A 25454-nucleotide genomic window follows, 5' to 3' on the forward strand; every position below is an offset into this window, starting at 1 on the left:
CTTCATAGGTACACCACCCTGGTCTTAGAACTGCTTGCCGAAACAGATGTCCTTGGGCTGTTGACAGAATTCCCAGTAATTCAGGTGAGGGAGTCTTGAAGACTAAACAGCAGAGGGCAGCATGTCTCATCCACTAATTTTTTTCATACCAGAGTCTTTTTTACTTTCAAGACACTAAAAAGCAGGCTGCTCCAATTCTGTGTTTCATTACAGTTGGCACATGTTGTTTATGATCCAATAGGATTCCTCCCTTCTAAAGTCCACCCTCTCATCTTTACCCGTGAACCTCTACTCTCCATTGTTGTCAATATTGCCGCATCTCTCACCTGGCTGCTGGAATGTCCGAAAAAGTGTATTAAACAAGCAAACAGACAAAACCAAGTTTCTGAAGCTGAGCCACAAAGACCTTTAGGGTTTTAGTAAAATGCAGTAGCCAGCATTACCAGAACACTGATGGTGCCTCCAGCTAGAGATCAGCTAGAGAAAGAGGCTTGACTTTGCTTTTAAATTCTTTTCAGCTTGAGAGATGCTGAACTAGTCTTCCTTTTTTTGTTTTCCAGCTTCAGCTCTTTGCACATTCCTTCATGATACTTTGCTTTGTCTTCTCCTGGTGCGTTCTGAAATCTTCTGTTTATCTCTTTTATGACTTCTCCACATTCTAGAGCAGTTTTCAGAGTCTCTTCTGACATCGATTTAGGTCTTTTCTTTCTCTTCTGTCTTTGTAATGACTTTTTTTCTCTCTTCATGAATGATATCCTATCTGATCTTCAATCATTAGTGTTCAATGCCAACCAGTTCTTGAGATGATTTTTTTAATTCAGATGGGATAGACTCAAGGTCATGTTTTGCTTCTTGTAGACTTGTTTTCATTTTTATTCACCTTCAGTTTGAACTTTCACATGATTTGTCAATGAGTTCACTTTGCTTGGATCCACAGTCAATACTGTTGGCACCAGCAACCAGGAAATCAAAAGCTGTATTGGGAAAGTCTGCTACCAAGGAGGTCACCAAAGTGCTGAAAAGCAACGATGTCAGTTTGAAGGCTGAGGTGCACCTGATCCAAACCATAATCATTTCAGTTACTTACTATGTAGCTAAAAGTTGGACAATGACTAAGGGTGACAGAAGAACAGATGCCTTTAAGTTGTGTTGGAGAAGAGTGCTGAATATCCCATAGACTGCCGAAAGGGCGAGCAAATATGTCTTGGGAAAGGTGTAGTGAGGCTGCTCCTTAGACAAGGACAGTGAAACTTCATCTCACATACTTTGCACATAGTGTTAAGAGGGACCAGTCCCTGGAAAAGGACATCATGCTGGGGAAAGTGGAATGTCAGCAATGAAGGGGAAGACCCTCAGTGAGACTGATTGATACAATGAGTCAGAGGTTAGGATGCCACAGGATAGTGCAGGGTTCAGATCCATTGTTTATAGGGTCCCTGTGAGTTATAGTCGACAGACTTCACCACCACCATCACTGATCTATCAGCTGCTTCATCTGACTCTGCACTTCATCTTGCCCCTTTTCTCTCATTCTATGAAACTTAAAATATATATTGTGATTTTCAATTTGCATGGTGTTGGTAAGTTGTTTACCTTTTAAGATTCCCAGTCCAATTAATGAAACTTGGTAGTTCTTGAAGGTGAGGTAGCTGCAATCTTAATCTAGATCTGGGCTTAGGCTGAGAGTGCATTCAGCCACTGGTCCTCTGCCATATTTGTATGCAGAAGTATTCCATGCAGTAGACCACTATGGAAGGTGGTGGATTAGACATGCCCTGCCCCACCTGGCCATCAGGAGCTCCTGGTGCACAGTTGATAAAGTGTCAGGAGCAGTGCCAAGCACAGAGCAGTTCCCAAAGTAACATAAAAGCAAAACTTCCCCAATCTTGTTTGTTGTTGTTGTTGTTATGTGCCTTTGAGTCACTTGTAACTCATAGTGACCCTATGTACAATAGCCCTAAACCCTACTCTGTCCTGTGCCAATTTCACTGTCCCCATTACACCAGTCACTGAATCAATCCACCTCATAGAGGGTCTTCCCCTCCTGCGCTGTCCCTCCACCCTACCAAGCATGATGTTCATCTCCAAGGACTGGTCCCTCCTTGCAACATGTCCAAAGTATGTCAGAGGAAAGTTCGGAATCCTTGGCTCCAAGGAGCAGCCTGGTTTAACTCTCTCCAGGATTCTTCTCTTAGCAGTCCATGGTATATTCAGTATCTTCTCCAACACCACAGCTCAAAGGCATCAATTCTTCTATCCTCCCTAGTCATTGTCCAGCTCTCTGACGCATAGCAAGTGATTGCAAAGACCATGGCCTGTATCAGGTGCACCTTAGTCTCCAGACTGACATTATTGCTTTTCAGTACTTTGGAGAGGTCTCTATCAGCAGACTTTCCCATGGCAAAACATCTTTTCATTCCCTGGCTGGTGGTACCAAGAGTGTTGATTGTGGAGCCAAGCAAACTAAAGCTGTTAACAGTCTCAATCTCTTCACCATCTATAATACTGACAGTTGGCCCAGTGGTAATAATATTTGTCTTCTTGATATTGAGCCTCAATCCATATTGGAGGCTGTAGTCCTTGGCCTTCTGCAACTAGCGCTTCAGTCCCTCCTCAGTTTGAGCAAGCAGGGTTGTGTCATCTGCTTAACGCAGATTGTAGATGAGTCTACCTCCAATCCTGATACCACACTTCTCCTCATAGAGCCCAGCCTCCCGGATAATCTGTTCTGCATATAAATTGAAAAGGTATGGAGACAGGACACATCCCTGGCGTACACCCTTCCCAATTTTGAACCATGTAGTGTTTCATTGCTCTGTTCTGACAACTGCCTCCTGGTCCAAGTGTAGGTTTTGTATTAGCACAATCAGGTATTCTGGGATTCCCATTCTTCTCAGAGTCAACCACAGTTTGTTGTGATCCACTCAGTCAAACGCCTTTGCATAATCAATTAAACACAGATAGACATTCCTCTGGTACCAATCTTGTAAGCTGCTGGTTTTTCTGTGGGTCATAATCTCACTGCCTCCAAGCCTGAGTCTGCCTCATTAAGAGCTCCCTCTGCTGGCTCTTGAGAGTCGTTGGAGACCTGGGCACTCCTTCACAGTGGCCATCGGCCCCTCACCTACCTTGTTCTGTCTGCGAGCCCACATTGGTGATGCGACCTTGCTGTAGATGCCTGCTGTAAACATATTTGCAGCGTTGGCTCTGCCTGTGCTAACGGGGCATGACTTGCTTGCACCTTAGGGAAGCTACTCTTAGGTTGGGTTTTCTAAGTGTTTGCAGCCTGGAAACCTTGTATTCGTGGGGAGATGGGCTGCTTCGGGACTGTTGCTGCTGCTGCCAAGGTCTAATGCTGTTATTTCCCACCAGGTTGCTAACTATGGAATGGGAGGACAGTACGAGCCACACTTTGACTTTTCCAGGGTAAGGACAAAATCATGAGCGCCTTCAGCAGTCCATTCTTTAAACAGTTTGAAAAGACTGGAGCTCCTAAAATACTTCAGCTTCCAGATCGGGGCTGCTTAGCACAACAAGGGAACCCCTGTTAATGTGGAAGCTCAAATCTGGAAGCTTGAGGAACCCTGAGGCTCTTCTGTAGGTGAAGGGGTGATATTTCCCTTGCCCCAGTTGTGTGTCACTCTTTGTCCACATTCTAAAACAAAACACCTCAGTAGGTCTTTGTGAAAAGTGTCCCTGCCTGTCTTTCTCACCTGGCCAAGTGTCCTTTGCAGCCTTGCCCCAGGTTCCAGGTTGATTTATGAGAGACATGGATTACCCTCCCCTGACCCATTAGGCCCTGGTCTTGTGGGTGGTGGGTGAAGTCAGTTGCAAACTTGGGTGAAAGTTGTTGTCTGTTGCAGCGACCTTTTGACAGCGGCCTCAAAACGGAGGGGAATAGGTTAGCAACGTTTCTTAACTATGTAAGTATTGGGTCCACCCGTTCACTCTCACTTAATTTTATAGAGCGATGAACAAGATGTTTTCAAGAGTTTAGGGACGGGGAATCGTGTGGCCACTTTCTTAAACTACGTGAGTATGATGTGTGCAGTGTATGGGCTCTTTGAGGACCCTGGGTGCAGAGTGCTGTCTTCTATCCTGCCCATGTCTGGACTGGGACCCCTGAATACTGGTTAATGGTTGTGTTGGCCCTTCTGTCCCTCAGCATCCTTCACAGCTGGAGTAGAGATAGTTGCCTTGTTCCATCTATGTACTCCGTCCTCCTGCCATCCCAGCACGCTTCTCACATCCCTGCCTCCTCTCTGATGCTAGTCTGTACTGTGGGAATGGGTGCCCTGCTGGGCTCCCTGCTGGACCACAGCATTAGCAGGTAACCATGAGGTGCTCTTACAGGAAAATGCCTGTTTTCCCAGAGGCTTTGTGGTTTGTCTCCCACCTGAGGCCTCTGTTCTATGCACGGGGTCTTGAGTTTACCTTTCTTTTTTTTTTTTAAATTTTTTTTTTAAGTTTTTTTTATTTTTTGTGTGTGTGTACCATCAAATCAGATCTGACTGGTACAGGAGGAGATTGTCCCTCCTTCCCCGGCAGAGCATCTGGTGGATTCGAACCGTGCACCTCTGGGATTGTAGTTGCAGTTCCTTGCCACTAGGCCACCAGAGCTCCCCTTGAGTTTACCTTTCATGCGAGGAATGATTTCCTCCCCTCTCTTCTGAGAGAGCCACCAATAAACACGCTTGGAAGCTGTCAGTTAACTCGGAGACAGAAGCCCTGGTTCACTTTTCACTTTTGGTTTTTCTATTAAATTTTTATTGTATGCTTGTTAAATCCTGTGATGTGCTGTGAATGCTTTGGGGAGCAGAAATCTGTGGCCTCTTTTTGGAGCTTAATGCCTAATACAGGAGACTTACTCTAAATTTAAGAGAGATAATCACTTCGTTACCACATTGATAAGTATTAGGAAGAATTAGTACAGGGAGCTTTCAGAGCAGAAAAGGCCTAACTTGGGAAAGAACATGTCAGTTAAGACTTGAAGCTTAATGGAAATGAGCTGGGGGAACATGGGGTCACGCAGAGAAGAGAATGTGTGGAGACCTGGCAGAGAAAGAGGCTGGGATGTTGAAAAAACCCAGACTATGAGGCAGGAGCACCTGAGGGGGAGTGGTAGGATGGAGAGGCTGAGGGCATGGCAGGGCCTCGTGGTCCTAACCTCAGGGCCATGGGAGCCGGGACGGGGGCGGGGTGCAGGTTGTCTTACTCATCTATGCTTGACAAGTCCCCTTCACACTGTCTGGTATGTGTCCTGTGGAAATACTTTGTTAGCTCCAAATTTTATTACATTATTCACAACAACTTGTAGAAGAGCCAGATGAGAACAAAGTAGTGCTTTGGGCTGGAGTTGAGCCATGCTCTGTGGATGTGTGGGACTCGTGTCCTGTTTCATTTGAAATTCCACTCTGGGAGAATGCAGGCCCTGTAGACACACATTACATATCCATCTGGCCTTGGGAAGGCAGGGAAGAGGAGGGTCTGGAAAAGCAAGTTACTAGAGCTGAGGAAACAGTTCATTGTGAGGGCCACAGTTGGTGTAAGAAGCAGCAGTGGCTTCCTGGTGAGGGAGGTTCAGTGGGCACTGTGGTGTGAGTGAGGCTGTGCTGGATAATGACTCAATGGGTGAGCAGTGGAACAGGCTTTTTCTGAGTATAGACTCTGTTTCCACCAAGCACAGACACGATATGGGCCTCCCACTCAGGGCTTTTTGGTGCCTGTGAGCTACACAATTAAGCAGGGTTTGGGAAGGGTCAGTGTGGGCAGAGCCTTTTGTGGTTTAAGAGCTGACCTCTGAGAAGCACTGCTCAGGCTCTTTGTACACAGGGGAGGTTAATCAGTGTACCTTGTCATGTGACCCAGCTGAACTAAGAGCCTAAGGTGGAATGGCCAAGCTCTGTCTTCTGTTTCCAGATGAGTGATGTAGAAGCTGGAGGGGCCACTGTCTTTCCTGACCTGGGTGCTGCAATTTGGCCTAAGAAGGTAAGGTCTGATCCTGACAGGGAAGAAGTTGAAGCAGGCCTCAGACTTTGTCCATGCCCTGGTTATTGGCCTGCTTGATGGTCACTGTGATGGGCTTCAGCCCTTGCCTCTTGGACTCTGATCTTGGTGGCCTCATCTTCCAACTGTAGAGAAAGGACAGGGGAGTGATGTCCCTTCAGGTCGCACATGCCCACCCCACCGTGAAGAGTTCACCATGTTTTGGGAACTCCTCTATTGCTGGAATCCCAGAGCCCTGTCCTCTGTGGATGTGGAAGTGAGGGTGTTATTCAGGGAGGGAGGCCTGTGGCCAAGTCCCAGAGCCCATGTGGAGCTGGATGGTGGATGTGTTATGTGTGTTACAGGAAGCTGAGCAAAAAGTTCAAATCCTATGCACATAACACACAGCCTTTTTCTTAGAGTTCAAAGAAAGTGCCTTAAAGGGAGAAATCCCCTTGTATCTGTCAGTGTTACCTGGTAGGGACCACTTCCCACCGGGTCGCCCAGTTTTCAACAAGGGCGTGTTGTGACAGATTGTTCTTTTCCAGGGCACAGCCGTGTTCTGGTACAACCTCCTGCGGAGCGGAGAGGGCGACTACCGAACGAGACACGCAGCCTGCCCTGTGCTCGTGGGCTGCAAGTGGGGTAAGCGGCCTACAGAATGGTGCTGGCATGGTGGCAACAGCCTGGGCTTTGGTGGTGGGCCTTAAACTCTCAGCTGGGAGATAAATTTGTATAAAGCCAAGCCTTTCTTCCTTTCTGAGATTTTCTCTGATGATTGATGATCCCCGTCAGCCCTGGGGCTTTTTGTTCCAAGCCCTCCATGATGACAGGCTTCTTCATCCTCATGTCCTGGCTCTCAGCTCCGTCCTGGCTCTCAGCTCCCACCTGCCACATTTGACAGTATCCAGTTTCTTAAGGTCCTTGGAACATTCCCAAGTGGTTCCTGCCTTAATGTCTTTCTTATCCTCCTCTACTGCCCAGGATGCCCTTGTTGTAAGAACAGTGAAGATGAAGTTAATTCCCGTATTAGCCTCTATTTAGCTTTATATCCTACCCTGAGGGTTTTCTCCTCACCCATCTGGCTAGATGTCCTTCAGTTCTGCTCCTCTGATGACCTACACAAGGGTACAACTCTTTGCTTATACATTTGTCTTTCTTCTTAGCTCATGAGCAGCTAGAGACCCAAGGCTGTGTCTTTCTCCTTCTGATTCACAGACCCAGTACAGGGGTCATCATGAATGGGTTTGCATTTTGCTACTGAGTGAGCCAGTAGGATTGTAACACTCTTTCTTTCTGTTCGCAGTCTCCAATAAGTGGTTCCATGAACGAGGACAGGAGTTCTTAAGGCCTTGTGGATCAACAGAAGTTGACTGACAGCCTTTTCTGCTCTTCCCCTTGCCGGGCCCACAGCTCGTGCTGTCTTCAAGTTTAGCCTGACCTTTGTATGTTCAAGCTTAAGTCAGATGGATCTTTGGTGGAGTGAATATTTGTCCAACACCAAGGCAGAGCAGACCGGGGAGGATCCTGGGTAACCTGGGTCGGTACTGACCCAGCTACCCTCTCTGGTCAGCCCGTGCCATCGCTGGTCCCGAAGGGCAGAGTCAAGAGTGGCTGCCGCAGCATCAGGCTGTCTAGCACCTAGCAAGGTGCCTTTGTACCTCAGATGTTTTAGGTGTGAGATGTTCCAGTGAACCAAAGTTCTGATACCTTGTTTACATATTCGTTTTTATGAGATTTTTATCAATTGTGGCTTTAACCAAAAAAAATAAAATGTCCCTGCCAAAAGCCTTAAAAAGCCTTATTTGGAGTGTGTTTTTTTTTTAACAATTTGGGAAATTTGACCAAGCTCACTGTTTCCTGTGCATCACCTCCATGTAGGAGAGTTTGTATAACTAATTCTTTAACAGAAAGAACGTGGTTCTAGACCTCACTCAGCACTCTGTGTTGCTTCAGAGTTTGAGTGTCCATTTCTAGGAAATGGCCATATGTCTTATAGAACATAGAGAGCATATATGTTCAAAGTTGTGAAACTATTATAATTTGAAATGTTCCTTTAAAAATTTACTTTGTTATCAAGAATATACACTTCAAAACAAACTAATATCACCATTCCTACATGTAGAATTCAGTGACATTAATAATATTCTTGAGGTTATACTACAATCTCATCTTTTTCTGAATTGGTCCTCCCGTGTTGACATAAACTGTCTCCTAAGTTTCTTATCTAATCTTTCAAGTTACGCTTGGCTACATAGTAAGATTGACAGTTCAAACACACCAGCTCCCTTGCAGGAGCAAGATTTGAATACTCCTCTTCTCTGAAGATTGTTGCTAGGTGCTGTCGAGTCTAGTACAACCCATAGTGTCCCTGTATATGAACAACAGATCTGAACCTTGTCCTGTCCTGTGTCATCCTCACCATTTCTGACATACTTAAACCCATTGCTGCAGTCACTGTGTCAATATTGTTGAAGGTCTCCCTGGCTTTCACTGACTCTCCATCTTTCCAAGCATGATGTCACGTTCCAAGGAATAACCTTTCCTAGTAACATGCCTAAAGTGCGTGAGATGTGTAGGCATGCCTGTTTGGGTTTTTGACAGTCCATGGGTTACACAGTACTCTTCTCCCATACCACAATTTAAAGGCATCAATTCTTCTCCTATCATCTTTATTCATTGTCTCTTAGCTCTTAGATGCTTAGAAGTAATTGAAAAGACCATGGCCTGAGTCAGGTGTACCTTAATCTTCAAACTGACATCACTGCTTCTCAGTAATTTGGAGAGATCCCTGACAATGGACTCGCCCAATGCAGTGTCTTCTGATCTCCTGACTGCTGGTACCAAGTATATTGATTGTGGATCCAAGTGAGATGAAGTTGTTGACAATTTAAATCTTTTTCCCATCTATTATTATTTTGCCTATTGTTGTTTGTTTTCCATATTGAAATCTATATTGAAGGTTGCAGTTTTTGATCCTTGGAGTAATTATTTCAAGTTGTCCTCACTTTCAGCAAGCAAGGTTGTACCAGCCACATTGTTTAGGTTATTGATGAATCTTCCTGCAATCCTGATGCCACATTCCTCTTCAGAGTTCACTTTCATGAATGATTTGCTCTGCACACAGACTGAATAGATATGGAGAAAGGATACAATCCTGACATACAGATTTCTGATTTTAAACCTTTCTGTCTTTGGATAATAGCTTCTTGGTCTAGGTCTTGGTCTTGGTCTCATATGAGCACAATTAAGTTTTCTGGGATTTCCATTTTTTCTCAATGTTAGTAATAAATTGTTACTATCTTCATAGTCAAATGCCTTTCTATAGTCAATAAAACTCAGATAGTCTTCTGGTATTCTCTGCTTTCAGCAAGGATCCATCTGGCACTGGCAGTAATATTCTTGGTGTCATGGCTTCTTCTAAATCCAGCTTGAACTTCTGGCAGTTCTCTGTCAATACTGTTCTAGTCACTTTTGAAAGATTTTTAGCAATATTGTGCTTCCATGTGATATTAACAATATTGATCAATAATTTCCACCTTCTCTTCTATCACCTTTCTTGGGAATGAGAACAAATATGTATCTCTTCCAGTCATTCTGTCAGATAGCTGTTTTCGAAATTTTCCTGGCATAGACTGGTGAGTGTCCAGGGCTGCATCTGTTAGTTGAAACATGTCAATTGGTTTCCCATTGATTCCTAGAGGCTTATGTTTTGTCAATGCAGCTGGAAGGTCTTCCTTTATTACCACTGGCTCTTTATCATATGGTAGTTGTTGTTACGTGCCATCAAGTTGCCTGCAGCTCATACCAACCCTATGTACAACAGCTCCGATAGAGCAATGCTGCTCTATTCTGAGCCAACTTACTGTCTCCAGCCACCCACCCCTTGACCCCAGTCACTGAATCAATCCACCTCATTGAGGGTCCTCCTCTCCTGCACTGTCCCTCCACCCTCCCAAGCACGATGTCCCTCTCCAAGGACTGGTCTCTCCTTGCAACATGCCCAGAGTATTTCAGATGGAGCTTCAGAATTCTTGCCTCCAAAGAGCAGCCTGGTTTCACCCTGTCCTCAAATATTTCAGTGTCAACCAGCTCTTCTGGTACAGTGATTCTATGTCTTCTCTACATCTTCTTAACTTTCTTGGGTTAGGGTTAAGAGAATTTTTTGGGTTTTTGGTTTTTTTTTGTTGTGTTTTTTTTTTTTTTAATTTTATACTGATTTATTTACAACGTGCATATACATTGCTTTTCATACCGGATCTTTCCCATTTCCTTCACCCCTTCCTCCCTTCACCCATCAAATTGTATGACCCTATGGTTAATGCCCCCCACTCCCATGCCACTCATCCTCCCCTCTCTGCTTCTCTATCTTCTTTTGATGCTTTGTGGATCATTCAAGATTTTGCCCATAGTATTGCAACTCGAGGCTTGAATTTGCTTTTCAGTTCTTTTACCTTTAGAGAGGTCAAATGGGTTCTTCCCTTTTTATTCTCCAACTCCAGCTCTTTGCACATTCCATTATGATACTTCTCTGGATCCTTGGAAACTCTATGAAGCAGTTCTGTGGGTCATTATGAGTCAGAATTTACTTAACAATAATGAGTTATTGTTGTTTAGATAGTTCTTAAAAGAGATTAGTTCTCAAGGCAGACCTATTTTTTTACTAGTTAGGCTAAACTATTTTTTTTTTAAGAGGACTTCAGAAATGATTTTGTCTTTAGTTTTAAAGATTGTTGTTGTTATTGATTTCCGTCAAGTTGAGCACAAAATAATTTTGGTTTTAGCTTCTCTGACTCCAGAAACCTTAGAGAGTGTCATAATTTAAAATTCTGTCTTTTTTTAACCTTCTTCTTTTTGATCAAGATTCTTCTATAGAATTTTTGGTCAAAATATTCAGTAATGGCAGGGAGGCACTGTACAGTTCTGTTCATGGAGGAATTAGCCACGTATTCTATATTCTTTTCATCTTCTTCACTCAGGAAGTCCAGGCTGTACTGAAGGCATCGGTAGAAAACAAAACTCCCAGAATTGATGGAATAACATTGAGATGTTTCAACAAATGAGTGAAACACTGAAAGTGCTCGAAACACTGAAAGTGCTCATTCATCTATGTCAAGAAATTTGGGAAACAGCTACTTAATGAGCTAACTGGAACAGATCCATATTTATACCCATTCCAGAGAAAGCTGATCCAACAGAATGTATTAATTATCGAACAATATTGTTAATATACACAAGCAGAATTTTGCTAAAGATGGTTGCAAGGGAACTCTGGTGGCCTAATGGCATGAAGCTGTGCTGCAATCCCAAAGGTGCGTGGTTCGAATCCACCAAGTGCTATGCTGGAAAAGGATAGGCAATCTCTTCCTGTGCCAGTTGGATCTGACACAATGATACACAACAACGGGTGTGGGTGGGTAGATGGTTGCAGCTGAGCACCAGCAAGAAACTTCTAGAAATTAAACTGACATTTAGAAGAAGATGTAGAATGGAAGATCTTTATTGCTAATGTCAGATGAATCTTGCTTGAAAGTGGAGAATATCAGAAGGATGTTTGTTATCTTAACTACAAAAGCATTTGACTGTATTAATCAGACCAAATTATGGATAATATTGTGAAGAATGGGAATTCTAAAACATCTAAGTGTCTTCATTGGAAACCTATGTATTGACTAGATACATAAAGGCAGTCATTTGAACAGAATGGGGGAAATTGTGTAACCTAAAATCAGGAAAGATGCACTTCAGGTATCCTTTCACCATGTTTATTCAACCTGCTGAAAATAACAATTCAGAAATTGGACTACATGAAGAAAAATGTGACATCAGGGCTGAAGGAAGTTTCAATAACCTAGGACATGCAGATAACATAAACTTACTTGCTGAAAGCAAAGAAGACTTTAAGACTGGTGAAGCTCAGAGACTATATTGCCTTCACCACAGAATATGCCTCAATATAAACAAAAATAAAGACCTCAATTTTATTTGGGTCCACAGTCGTCTTTATAGTGTACTTTGAGAATTAAGGTGTGCCTGATGCAAGCTGTGAATTTTTTTATCTCATGAGCATCTGGGCTGGCTAGCTAGCATCTCAATGGTGGTCTCAATGGCAGTCATGGGAAGTTTCTGGGATTGTGTTTATTGTGTGTTACTGTTCTTTCCCCCCCTCAAAAGTGGGTTAATTTTGTTAATTTTAGAATGAATAGTCTTTAAAAGAAACAGTATAATCATTTGCTTATTTGCTATACTGAACAACTTGGAGTTGCTGTGATGCTGAACACTGTTCTGTAGTTGTGTCAAATATTATAATGGTTACTACCCATTATGTACGATGTTTGGATGAGCTTCCAGATTGATTCATGTTGGGAAGCAAGAGTGGCATCCACTTCCTAAACTAGATGCCTCTGTAAACTCTACAAACTTATAAATGATGTTAATTATAGAACAGAGTTCAGGTCTTTTGTGCAAAGCTTACTCTGAGTGGTATTTGACTCAACATACTTACCCACTGTTAAGTGAGACTAGTGCTGTTATATCTGAAGGAACATTCTTCTACTTTTCACATCACTCTTTGTCAGTGTGCTGGGTGAGGTAACCTGGATTTGCTGTGATGCTGAACCTTGTGCCATGGGGATATCAAATACCGTAATGGTTTCCCATTGTGGGCAGTGTTTGGTGGAGCTCCCAGTTGTAAAACAAGTTGAGAAGCAGGAATGACATCCATTTCCTAAACCACATGCCTCTGGAAACTCTGTGAACTTGGAGAAACAACAAAAACTGTGGAAAGGCATTAGAAGCTCTTTTACATAGAGTTGCTATAAGTCTACCTTGACTCGACAGCAATCAACAACAACAACAGCATACAAAACAGGGACAATGAATAGGGAAATCTGAAGAACTGACACCTTTGAATTATGGTGTTGGTGAAGAATATTGAGTATACTATGAATTACAGATGAATGAACAAACTTGTCATGGAAGTTGCACAGCCAAAATGTGCCTTTGGAGCAGGCAGTTTTGAGATGTTTTAAAATCTAATGTCCTTTGGTTGTGTAATCAGGAAGGACTAGTCTCTGGAAAAAGGCTTGGTGAAGTAAAGGGTCAATGAAAAAGAAGACCCTCAGTGAAATAAATGGGTTGACACTGTAGCTGCCACGATGGGCTCAAATACAGCAATAATCATGAGGATGGCACAGGTCCTGACAGCATTTCGGTCTGTTGTTGCAGTCTTTAAGAGGCGAAACCAACTGCATGACATGTAGAAACAACCACTGATTTTTTTGTTGATCCCAGGCAATTAGAACCACTTGTGCCTTGGTTAGCCCCTGGAAAGCTTCTAGGTGAAGTGTCTTATTTTTAAATTGTGAGGTAGACACAGAATTGTGCATGAATGCATGTTGTTGTTGTTGTTTGCTGCCAAGTTGGAACTGACCCACAGCTGACCCTCCAGTGGGTTTTCAGAGGCTGAAAATTGCATGGGAGGTAATTGCTCATTTTTCTCCCATGGAGCATCTGGTAGGTTTGAACTAAGTGCCTTTGGGATTATAGTGCAGATTGTCCAGAAAGAAGAATAAGAAAGTTAAAGCCAGGATCCATATTACAACTACTTGAGTTAGAGAAAACAATGACAAATTAGTATTTTAGGAGCCTTTTTGAGCCCTTTTGGATCACATCTCCTTTCCACTCCCAGAACCTGGGTGGCACCACTGCTTAGTGATTTGTGATAGGCACAGTTTGTCTATATAGTTTTACTACAACATCCCTAAACAGATATTTTGTTTAATCTGATTATATAAACAGGATCACAGTGTGTATCTTTAAATGCTTGACTCCTTTTGTTCAGTGTGATTTTAAGATTCACCCTTATGGTTGCACAGCTGTAATTAATTTTCATTTTATAGCTCATTCACTTCTGTTACTGTGTAATTTAATGCTATACCCTAATATAGCTAATAAGCTTTTGGAAATTTGGGTTGGCGTGAGGTTTTGTGTTTTATGAAATGAGGTGGATTGACACAGTGGCTGGAGCAATGGGTTTGAGCACAGGAGATATTATGAAGATGACATGGGAGCAAATGGGGTTTCATTCTGCTGTGAGTGAGGCCACTGAGTCAGGGCTGACTCAGCACGGCTTCTCACCACCTCCACTACCACATGATGACTAATACTGTGATTAGCATTTGGCTTCTTATCTAGTGTTGCCATAACAAAAATACAAGCCCATGGCTTCAACAGACAAATTAATTATTCACCATTTAAGAGGCTTAAATCCTGAATTCAGCATACTGGCTTCTTTCTGTTTGTTTCTGTTAGCCCTGGGGGAAGTCCACAGCTGTTCAGCGCTTCTCCTCCTGGGCAATTTTTGTGTGGCTTGGCATTTCTTTTTCCTCACCTCTGCTTCTTATTTGCTTAATCTCTTTTTTAATATTTCAAAAGAGGTTGATTTAAGACATACATTAACACTAGTCTTGTTAACGTAACAAAGATAAACAAACCATTCCCAAATGGGATTATAACCACAGCCAGAGAAGTTAGGATTTTATAACACATCTTATTTTGGGACCCAGTTCAATCCATAACAGCAATTTTACCCATGATTCAGGACTCACATATGTCTATATGATATGTATGCAGAAGTGGGAATTCTTAGATTAGGTGAGTCTTCAGCTCTACTGTATAATATCCAATGTGATTAGACACATTCTCAGAGGGAATAAGTAAGAGTTCTTGCCACTCCAGCCTTCACTTTTTTGCTAGCTTATGGCATATATAGAATTATTACAAGAAGATTACTAATGACATTGAACACTTTTTCGTATGTTGCTTAGATTTTAAACTTTTCCTTTGTTAAATGTTCATATGAGCCTTCTCCTGCCTCATCTTTCCCCCAAGGAGAAGATAAGTAGGCTTATTCAGACTACTAATATTTTGGTTAGCAATTTAGTGCTGTGGCCACTATGCCATCAAAACTTAGTCAGTAATTCCTAGAGATTTAACGTCTATACAGTTTATATTAAATCTATCTATTGCTGGATGTTTTACAAATATCTTCTGTTTTATGTACCATCAAGTTGCAACTCATAGCAACCGATGTACAGCAGCTCTGCAGGCTGCCTATTTTGAGCCTATCTCACTGACTCCGACACACCTACCCTCATTATCCCGGTTATGTATCTTCCTCTTCTGCACTGTCCACCCACCCTTTCCAGCATGATGTCCTTCTCCAAGGACCAGTCCTTCCTGGCCACATGGCCAAAGTATATGAGACAGTGCTTCAAAATTCTAGCCTCCAAGGAGAACATTGGTTTCACCCTCTCAAAGACAGGCATTTGTTTTCTTGGTGGTCCATGGTATGTTCAAGGCTCTTCAGCAGAACCACAACTCGAAGGCATCAGTTTATCTTCTGTCATCCTTAGTTATTGTTCAGCTCTCTGATGCTTAGCAAGTAATTGTGAAGACCATGGCCTGGATCAGGTGCACCTGATATTGTTGCTTCTCAGTCCTCTGGAGAAGTCCCTGACAGCAGATTTTCCCAGTGCAATTTTTCTTTTGATTTTGTAGGTCATTTTAAGTTTCTCTTAGTTGTGGCTCTTGGACAGAAATTTTTAATTTTGAGGTAAAAATTCATCAAGTATTTATTTTTTTCATAATGCTTTTAATGTTTTGTTTATGGAATTCGCTAAATAAAATTATTTCCTTGTTCTATATACTTGATACTTTTCTCTTTTACAAAAACATTTAAACTTTTAAGACACCTTTGTGTCTGAAAGGTATAAGAAGAGTCCACTTAAAATTTTGATCTTGTTCAAAAAATTATAGTTGTTGTGGGTCATTGAGTTGGAACGTACTCAGAGCTGACCCTCCAGTGGGTTGTCAGAAAGAGTAAATCACGTGGGAGGAGATTGACTGTCATTCTCCTCAAGAGCAGATCGTTTATTCGAACCACATGCCTTTGAAATTACAGCACAACTTCTTACCACTGGGTCATCAGAGAGCCTTAAAAATTATAGTATGATAGACTTATATTAAAATAACAAATAATTCCTTTCTTTGAGAGGCTGAATCTATGAAGTTCTCTCTCATGCAAAAAGTCCACTACGTCTAAGGAAATTGCTGTGAGACTTTTCACTTAAATCTAATCTCCCTCCGATGCCTCCTATTGGCAGAATTTAACAGGAAGCTACTGGCAAGGGGATCTGAGAAATATTGTTTGCAAAGCTTAACAAGATAGAAAGAGAGAATAGTATAGAAGGATGAGTTTGGAGTGGAGGAAACAAAATTACTGGCACACTGGGTAGGTGTTTTGTTTGAAATTCATGGGGCTTTTAAAATCTGCACATTGGTATCATCAGTTTTGGAACATTGTGAAGCCATTTTCTCTATCAATATTTTCTTTGTCTCTTCTGGAACTCCAATTAAATGTGAGTTACAGGTACCATCATACTACATATCTTGTCTCTTATTTTTCATATCTTTTATGGTCTATTTTTTTTTGGTCTACATTGTGCCCATGAAAATAATGTACTCATTTGTTCAGCTCATGCAATGTGCTTAGAAGAAAGCACAAGGGAGTTGTATGGTTGGCAAGAATGTATATAGCATGCTCACCATTTGCATAAAAATATAATATCTATAATACAATTCTATCCAGGGAGCTTTGATGGCTTAAGTGGTAAGAAGTTGTGCTGCCAGCCCAAAGGTGTGTATGTGTGTTTTGATTGCCATCAAGTTGAGCATGACTCGTAGCAACCCTATGAACAAAAGACCTGAAGCCTTTTGATCACTATTGTTTCTCAAAGTTCATAGAGTTTCCAGAGGCATGATGTTTAGGAAGTTGATGCCACTCCTGTTTCTGCTCCCCAGGAAAAAGATAAGCAATCTCTTCATCTCTGAAAACCCACTGGAAGGGCAGCTATTGGTCAGTCCTGACTCTACAGTACATAAGAACAATGATAAAATTCTGGATAAATTTTATACCTATCAAGTTAGCCATAATTTGTTATGAGCCACACAGTCAAATGCCTTTGCATAGTCAATACAGCATAAATAGACATTCTTCTAATGTTCTTTGATTTCAGCCAGGACCTGTCTGACATAAGCAATGATATTCCTGGTGCCACAGCCTATAAGAAATACAGATTGTGCTTCTGGCAGTGCTCTGTCAATGTACTGTTCTGTTTTGGACTGATCTTCAGCAATATGTTGCTTGCATATCATATTAATGATATTGTTTGATAATTTCCACATTCTGTTGAATCACCTTTCTTGTGAATAAGAGCAAATATGTATCTCTTCCATTCATTCAGCCAGGCTGCTATCCTCTAAATTTCCTTGCATAAACTGGTGGATGCAAGGCTGCATCTGTCATTTGAAACATATCAATTGGTATCTCATCCATTCCTAGGGTTTTATTTCTTGCTAATGCCTTCATTATTCATATTGCAGCTTGAAAGTCTTCCTTAATTACCATTGGTTCTTGATCATATTGTACTTCCTCAAATATGTCAGTGTCATCCATTTCTTTTTGGTACAGTGATTCTGTGTACTCTCCATCTCCTTTAGATGCTTCCTGGATCATTTAAGATTTTGCCCACAGCATCTCTCAGCATTTAAATTCAAAGTAACAGTAGTACTAAGTTCTTTCAGAAAGAGAAGAGTGTAGTTTTGTTTAAAAATAGCAAGTCTGATTTAGTTAGAATTTGAAAGCTAAAAAGAATTGTGATAGTTGTGGAAGTTGTAAAAGTTTAAGAGAAAGTGAATGTTGTTAGATAAATTAGTAAAATGTTTTATATAGTCTTTATGTAGTTAAAAGATAAATTGAAAAAGATTTTAATTAAGTTGTTCTAACAAACTCAGTCTAATAAAATTACCCTATTGCTGATTACCCTATTGTATATTAGAGCAGTTCCTCAACAAATATCCAATTGTTGCATATGATATCTTTTCTTCAAATGCATACAAAAGCAAGTTCTTTTAAAGCATGTCCTAAACTTTATGGAAAAGTTTGAGAGTCACACAAACCTGTGGTAGCCATAGCATGTTTAAACTTGACCCAAGTGCACTTAAAATATACACTAAAAAGAATAACCCCAGAAAAACCAATTCCAGTGTATAAAGATTTAACTCTCGAGACTTCTTCAAATATAATTAAAAGAAGCTTCTGCCCCTTCTCAAGTCCCTGTCATCAGGCCTATTGTAAGAGGCCACATGAAAACTACCCCTCTGCCTCTCTCCATGTCTGTTCAGACAACATTTCCCCCCTTGAGAAATTCTCCTAAAGTCATACTCCTGCAAAGTTATTACCCAAATCCCTTCCCCCTTTCTAACCAACTCAAAATCTACAACTAGCAGAAAATAAGACCTGTGGAAAGCTTCCATCACCACAATCTGCCCCATACGCTATACTCTTACCCAGACTAACAGCATCAAACCTAATCCAGACTCTTTCTGCCTTCTGCTCAGGAGGAAGCCCAGATGTCTCTCTTCCAATACTTAATATAAACTCCCTGCAATATCAAAATTGGCACTGCATTTTATTACAAACTGCCCCGTCTTCCCATCTCTTTCTAAATCATCCAGCTAAGAAGTACCTCACTACCTCTTTCAGGTCATATGAACTGAAAGTCAATGCAGACCAGGTTCAGCTTTTCTTCAGAGTCAGTTTCTAAAGATGCTTGCAAGCAAGAACAGTCTCCTCTTTGCCTGCAGAAACAGCATCAGTTCTTTCAGCTCGAGAAATGCTGAATGAGTTCTCTAAGACTACTTAGTTTTGCTTGTGCAAAATCTATACCTACACCCAAAAGCTATTGTGCAAACAGAGCAAGAGAATTCTATATGGTTTGACTGGAAGAGATCTATATTTGTTCCCATTCCAAAGAAAGTTGACCCATCAGAGTGTGGAAATTATTGAACAATATTATTATTATCGCGTACAAGCAAGATTCTGCTGAAAATTATCCAAAAATGACTGGAGCAGCACGTTAGCAGAGAACTGCTAGATGTGCAGGCTGGATTTAGAAGAGGGCGTGGTACTAGGGATATTATGGTTAATGTTGGATGGATTTGGGCTGAAAGCAGAGAATACTAGAGGAATGTCTATCTGTGTTTCATTGACTATGCAAAGGTGTTTGACTGTGTGGATCACAACAAACTGGCTTACTCTGAGAAGAATGGGAATCCTCCAACATTTGATTGTGCTTATGTGAAACCTATACTTGAACCAGGAGGCAATCGTCAGAACAGAGCAAGGAAACACAGCATGTCAAAACGAGAAGGATGCATGCCAGGGATATATTCTGTCTCTATACCTTTTCAATCTATATGCAGAACAGATCATCTGGGAGGCTGGCCTGTATGAGGAGGGATGTGGCATTAGGATTGGAGGAAGATTCATCAACAACCTGCGTTATACAGATGATACAACCCTGCTTGCTGAAACTGAGGAGGACCTGAAGTGCTTGCTGCAGAAGACCAAGGACTGCAGCCTTCAATATTGATTGAAGCTCAACACCCAGAAAACAAAGATTTTTACCATTGGGCTAATTGACAGTATTATTATGGATGGTGAAGAGATTGAGATTGTTAACAGTTTTCGTTTGTTTGGCTCCACAATCAACACTTTTGGTACCAGCAGCCAAGAAATCAAGAGACAAATTTCACTGGGAAAGTCAGCTGTCAGGGACCTCTCCAGAGTACTGAAGAGCAATGACCTCAGTATAGAGACTAAGGTATGCCTGATCCAAGCCATAGTCTCTGCAATTGCTTGCTATGCGTCAAAGACCTGGACAGTGACTAGGAATGATAGAAAGAGAATTGATGCCTTTAAGCTGTAGTACAGGAGAAGAGTTTTGAATATACCATGGACTGCTAGGAGAACAAACAGGCTCGTCTTTGAGAAGGTGAAACCAGGTTGCTCCTTGGAGGCAAGGATTCTGAAGCTTCATCTGACGTACTTTGGATGTGTTGTAAGGAGGGATCAGTACTAGGAGTGGGACATCATGCTTGAGAAGATGGAAGAATAGTGCAGAAGAGGAAGACCCTTGATGAGGTGGATTGATTCAGTGATTGGGGCAATGGGGGTAGGTGTTTCAAAGACAATAAGGTTGGCACAGCATAGAGCAGGGTTCAGGACTCATACATAGGGTTGCTGAGTCACAAGTCAATAGCACATAACAACAACAACAACAACAACATATGTCAGGGTTGTATCCTTTCTCCATACCTATATAATCTATATGCTGAGCAAAGTATTTGAGAAGCAGGACTCTGTGGAGAGGAATATAACATTAAAACAGAAGGAAGACTAATCAGTAACCTGTGCTATGCAAATGACCCAACCTTTCTTGTTGAAAGTGAGGAGGACTTGAAGCAATTGCTGCAGAAGATCAAACATTGCAGCCTTCAATATTAATTTCATCTCAACATTAAGATAACAATAATTCCCACCACTGGATATTGTGATAGAGGGAAAAAGATTGAAACTGTCAGCAACTTCATCTTAATTGAATCCATATCAGTACACTTGGTACCAGCAGTCAGGAGAACAGAAGATGTATTGCACTGGGAAAGTCTGCAATCGGGGACCTATCTAAGTCCCTGAGGAACAGTGATGTCAGTTTGAGGACTAAGTTGTGCCTGATTCAGACCATGATATTTTCACTTACTTGATATGCATCTGAGAAATGGACAGTGAATAAGAACAAGAACAGCAAAACCCTTTAACTGTGGCCAGCACAAAAGATGACAAAAGAAATATTGTTACATTTGAACTAGTGGTGTTGGAGAAGAGTACTGAATATCCCATGGACTGCCAAAGGAACAAACAGATATGTTTTGGAGAAAGTGCAGCCAGAGTGCTCCTTGGAGGCAAAGACGATAAAGCTTCATCATGCCTTGGCCTTATTGCTAGAAGAGGCTTTTCCTTGGAAAAGTACATCAAGCTTGGAAAGGTGGAGGGACAGCAAAAGAGAGGAAGCCTCTCACTCAGGTTTAGTAACCATCAACCAGGACTTTAGGAATGAACTGAATGGATGTCAGAGCTGATGAAGATGACACAGGATAGGCCAGGTTTCAGATGTGTTATTCAAAGGGTTGCCATGAGTCATACTCATCTCCATGACACCTAACAACCACATCTTCTAGTTTGCTAATTCTTTCTTCCTCTGTTAAATACACGCAAAAGTTTTTCTTAAAGTTTATTAAAGATTTAATTAAATTGCTTTCTGGATTATGACAATTGTTAGGGGAGAAAAAGGGTAGTATTTTAATTTCTCATTTAAAGATAATACCTTTAACCCTTCCTTGCAGGCTCCTTTTAAGATTTTTCTCCATGACTTAAATTTCAATGATTCTATTATGATGTACTTAAGCATAAGTTTCTTTTCTTCTATTTCTGTTTGGAGTTTTTAGAACTTTCGAATTTCTGTGTGATTTTCTTTTATTAGTTTTGGAAATACCTCAGAAATTTTATTTTCAAATATTGCTTCTGTTTCATTTTCTCCTTTTCTGGGGATTCTAATAATTTAATAAAATGTTTTCACAGTTATCCATCGTTGCATGAGGGCACAAGGCTGTAAAAGTGTCTCTCTGTAAGGGCCAGAGGGAATGAAAATAGCACAGCTCATTACCACCCCAGGGCAGAAAGCAGATAGAGACCCATAAAGTCGTCCCATGGTTCCTCTAGAGCCACGGCAGCAGCAAGATGTTAATTTATTTGTTGCTGATTCACAGTTAGGGTACAAACAATGGGTTTATTAGGAAAGTAAGTTAGAGATTGGGGAAGGCAAAGCATATCATCCAATACAAATTTTAATCCAGAAGTTCCAAGGCACAATTCCTCAATTAATCCATTCAAATCCAAATAATCCAGCAAGGTTTGCCTCAGAGCAAAGTCAGCTTCTCCTTCAAGTAACCGGCAAGTACAGCAAAAACTTTTAACTGTGTCCAGCACAAATTCAAGAAGCCTTAGGTCACACCTTGTCAGTTTTTCCACAGCAATGCCACAATCTCTTCAAATCACCAGTGTTTTGCCAACAGGATCTGCCCTAGTCTCCCTCAAGTCTTGCCACCACAAGTCTTGCTTGCTTCAAGTCTTGCTGCCCTGTGTGTATAAACATACTCTCTTTATTATCCTAGTCCCATACCTGTTGAAGATTTGCAAAAACCTTGTTGCTTTGATTTGCAAGACAATATGTCTGCAGTTAAGGTAGCTGGAGACCATAGGAAGCTAGCTGTAGTGGCTAAAAATCCCCAACTTTTAGCCAACCACACTAGGCCTTCTAAGTTTAGTCTCTTATGATCTTTATAGATCTCTGATCCACATTGAGCTGATTTTTGTGTATGATGTGAAATATGGATCCTACTTCATTTTTCTGCAGGTTGATGTTCAGTTTTGCTAGCATCATTTGTTGAATAGATTGCCAGTTCCCCTTTTGATAGGTTTTGTTTCTTTGTTGAGTAACAGTTGACCATAGGCAGATGGGTTAATATTTGGGTTCTCTATTCTGTTCCTTTGGTCTACATGCCTGTCATTGCACTGGTATCTTGCTGTTTTGGTTATTACAGCAGTGTAGTAGATTTTGAGATCATGGAGTGCTATGCCTCCCACTTCATTTTTGTTTCTGAGAAGTGCTTTGCTTATTTGGGGTCTTTTTTTCTCTCCAAATAAATTTGCCAATTGCCTTTTATATTTCTTTCAAAAAGGAATTTGGTATCTGTTTTGGGATTGCATTAAACATGTAGATTGCTTTTGTTAGGATTGTTATTTTCACTATATTGAGTTTCCTTAGCTAGAAAAAGGGAACTTTTTTGTTTTGGTTTTTGTTTGTTTGTTTTGTTTTCTTTTTATGTTTTCCCAGTTTTTAGGTCTCTGGTTGTTACTTGCAGTTGTTTTCGTAATTCTCTTTAAAAAGGTGTTTTGTGACTCTAGTTATATTTACTCCTAACTATCTCATTTTGTGATTGGCTACTTGATTGTGCTCATGCAAAACCTGTACTTGAACCAGGAAGCAGTTGTCCAAACAGAGCAAGGACACACTGCATGGTTCAAAATCAGCAAAGGAGTGCATCTTCAATGTGTCCTGTCTCCATACCTCAGGTAGCTGGACTTTATAAGGAAAAATGTGGCAACAGGATTGGAGGAAGACTCATAAACAACCTGCATTATGCAGATGACACAACCTTGCTTGCTGAAACTGAAGTGGACCTGTAGCATTGGCTAAAGAAGTTCAAGCACTATAGTCTTCAATATGAATTGGAACTCAATATTAAGAAGACAAAAAGTTTCACCACAGGGCCAATTGGCAGCATCATGATAGATGGAGAAGAGATTGAGATTGTTAATTTTAGCTTGTTTGGCTACACAGTCAACACTCATGGCACCAGCAGTCAGGAAATCAAATGACTAATTGAAATAGGGAAATCTGTCAAGGACCTCTTAAAAGTGCTAAAGAGCACTGAAGACTAAGACTAAGCAATAAAGACCAAGGTGTACCTGATTCAGGCCATGGTCTTCACAATTACTTGCTATGCATCTGAGAGCTAGAAATGACTAAGGATTATGGAAGAAGAATTGATTCCTTTGAGTTGTGGTGCTGGAGAAGAGTCTTGAACATACCATGGACTGCCAAGAGAACAAACAGGTCTGTATTGGAGAGGGTGAAACCAAGTCTCACCTTGGAGGCAAGGATTTTAAAGCTCAATCTCACATAATTTGGACATGTGACCAGGAGGGACTAGTTCTTGGAGAAGGACATCATGCTTTGAAGTGTGGAAGGAGAGCACAGGAGAGGAAGACCCCAGATGAAATGGATTGACACAATAACTGGTTTAAGGTGGGTAGGTGTGTTGGAGACAAGGAGACTTATTCTGGATAGAGCAGAGTACAGAGCTATTGTACACAGGGTCGCTATGAGTAAGAGATGACTTGATGGCACATAACAGTCAACAATTGTAAATGGTATTGTTTTCTTCGTTTCCTAATTTGTATTTTCTTTGTTAGTTTACAGGAATCCCATCAATATTTGTTTATTGATCTTGAATCCTTCCATTCTACTAAATTGCTCTAGTAGGTCTAACAGATTTTTATTGACTCCTTGGGGTTTTCTATGTACACTATCATATTATCTGCATATGGCAAACGTTTTACCACTTCTTTGCCAATTTGGGTGCCTCTTATTTCCTTCTCTTGTTATATTACCCTAGCAAGTATTTCCAAAACAATTTGAAGAGAATGATGAAAGTAGACCTTCTTGCCTTGTCCCTGTTTGTAAGGAGAATGCCTTTGTTGTTGTAATGTGCCATCGAGTTGCCTGTGACTCATAGCGACTTTATGTACAGCAGATCTGAAGCCTGCCATGTTATGCTCCAGTCTCACTGACTCTGACACACCTTGTGAAGACCATGGCCTGGATTAGGCACACCTTAGTCTCTAGACTGACGTCATTGCCTTTTAGTACTCTGAAGAGGTCCCTTACAGCAGATTTTCCCAATTTAATTTATCTCTTCATTTCTTGACTGCTGGTGCCAAGCGTGTTGATTGTGTAGCCCAGCAAGCTATAATTTTTAATGACATCAATCTCTTCTCCATCTGTCATGGTGCTGCCAATTGGTCCTATGGTGAGAATCTTTATTTTCTTGATTTTGAGCTTCAATCCAGATTTCGTTGACCTTATGTAGCAAGTGCGTCAGGTCCTCCTCACTTGCAGCAAACAACATAACTTGTTGATGAGTCTTCCTCCAATCCTAATGACAAATTCCTCCTCAGAAAGTCCAGCTTCCTGACTGATCTCTTCTGCATATATATTGAAAAGGGATCGAGATAGGTTGGATCCCTAATGCACTGCTTTCCTGATTTTGAACCATGCAGTGTTTCCCTGCTCTGTTCTGATGACTGCTTCCTGGTCCAAGTATGTTGTTGTTGTTATGTGCTGTTGAGTCACCTGTGACTTGTAGTGACCCTATGTACAACAAGCTCTGAGCCCTGCTCTAATCTGTGCCAACTTTATTGTATCTGACACACCTACCCCCACTACACCAGTCACTGAGTCAGTCCATCCATCAAGGATCTTCACCTCTTGTGCTGTCCCTCTACTCTCCCAAGCATGATGTCCCTCTCCAAGGACTGGTTCCTTCTGGCAACATGCCCAAAATACTCAGAATATTCAGGATAGATAGAGCTAAGGGAGATAAACAGAATCTCATCAACTAAGCAGATCTTCTACAGTCAACAGGAGGAAGGAAGTAGTTTATGTGATGCAAGCAAAGGAGGCAGGGTCTCTTAGAGAGTGGAGCCAGAAAGATCATGTGGCCGTTTTGTAAGTACATGGCCACAAATAGTTAGTGATTAAATAGAATAAGGCTAAAAAAGCAAGGTAATCCTGTGATTTACCAATAAAAAGAATCAAAGGAAGGCAGGCTATAAGTATATCAAGAACTTTTAAAAAAACAAAAGTTATTTGGAAGTACAAATG

At 41.3% G+C, this 25454-nt stretch overlaps 1 protein-coding gene across 2 annotated transcripts in view; it reads left to right on the forward strand.

Moving 5' to 3' along the window:
• P4HA2 (prolyl 4-hydroxylase, alpha polypeptide II) overlaps nucleotides 1-7783 on the forward strand; it is a 36597-nt gene extending 28814 nt beyond the window's left edge. The window contains exons 11-15 of one of the 2 annotated variants that reach the window (XM_006888091.1): nucleotides 3373-3426; nucleotides 3864-3923; nucleotides 5920-5988; nucleotides 6534-6630; nucleotides 7292-7783. In XM_006888091.1, the coding sequence (XP_006888153.1) occupies nucleotides 3373-3426; nucleotides 3864-3923; nucleotides 5920-5988; nucleotides 6534-6630; nucleotides 7292-7362 (351 nt within the window). In that variant the 3' untranslated portion in view covers nucleotides 7363-7783. Of the gene's footprint in view, nucleotides 1-3372; nucleotides 3427-3863; nucleotides 3924-3966; nucleotides 4033-5919; nucleotides 5989-6533; nucleotides 6631-7291 lie in introns of both variants that reach the window. The other variant, XM_006888090.1, reaches the window with a different exon arrangement.
• The last annotated feature ends 17671 nt before the right edge of the window (nucleotides 7784-25454 follow it).

Source organism: Elephantulus edwardii, unplaced genomic scaffold (genome assembly GCF_000299155.1).
Source record: "Elephantulus edwardii isolate Elephantulus edwardi_28Jun2011 unplaced genomic scaffold, EleEdw1.0 scaffold00064, whole genome shotgun sequence".
Classification (NCBI taxonomy): Eukaryota; Metazoa; Chordata; class Mammalia; order Macroscelidea; family Macroscelididae; genus Elephantulus; species Elephantulus edwardii.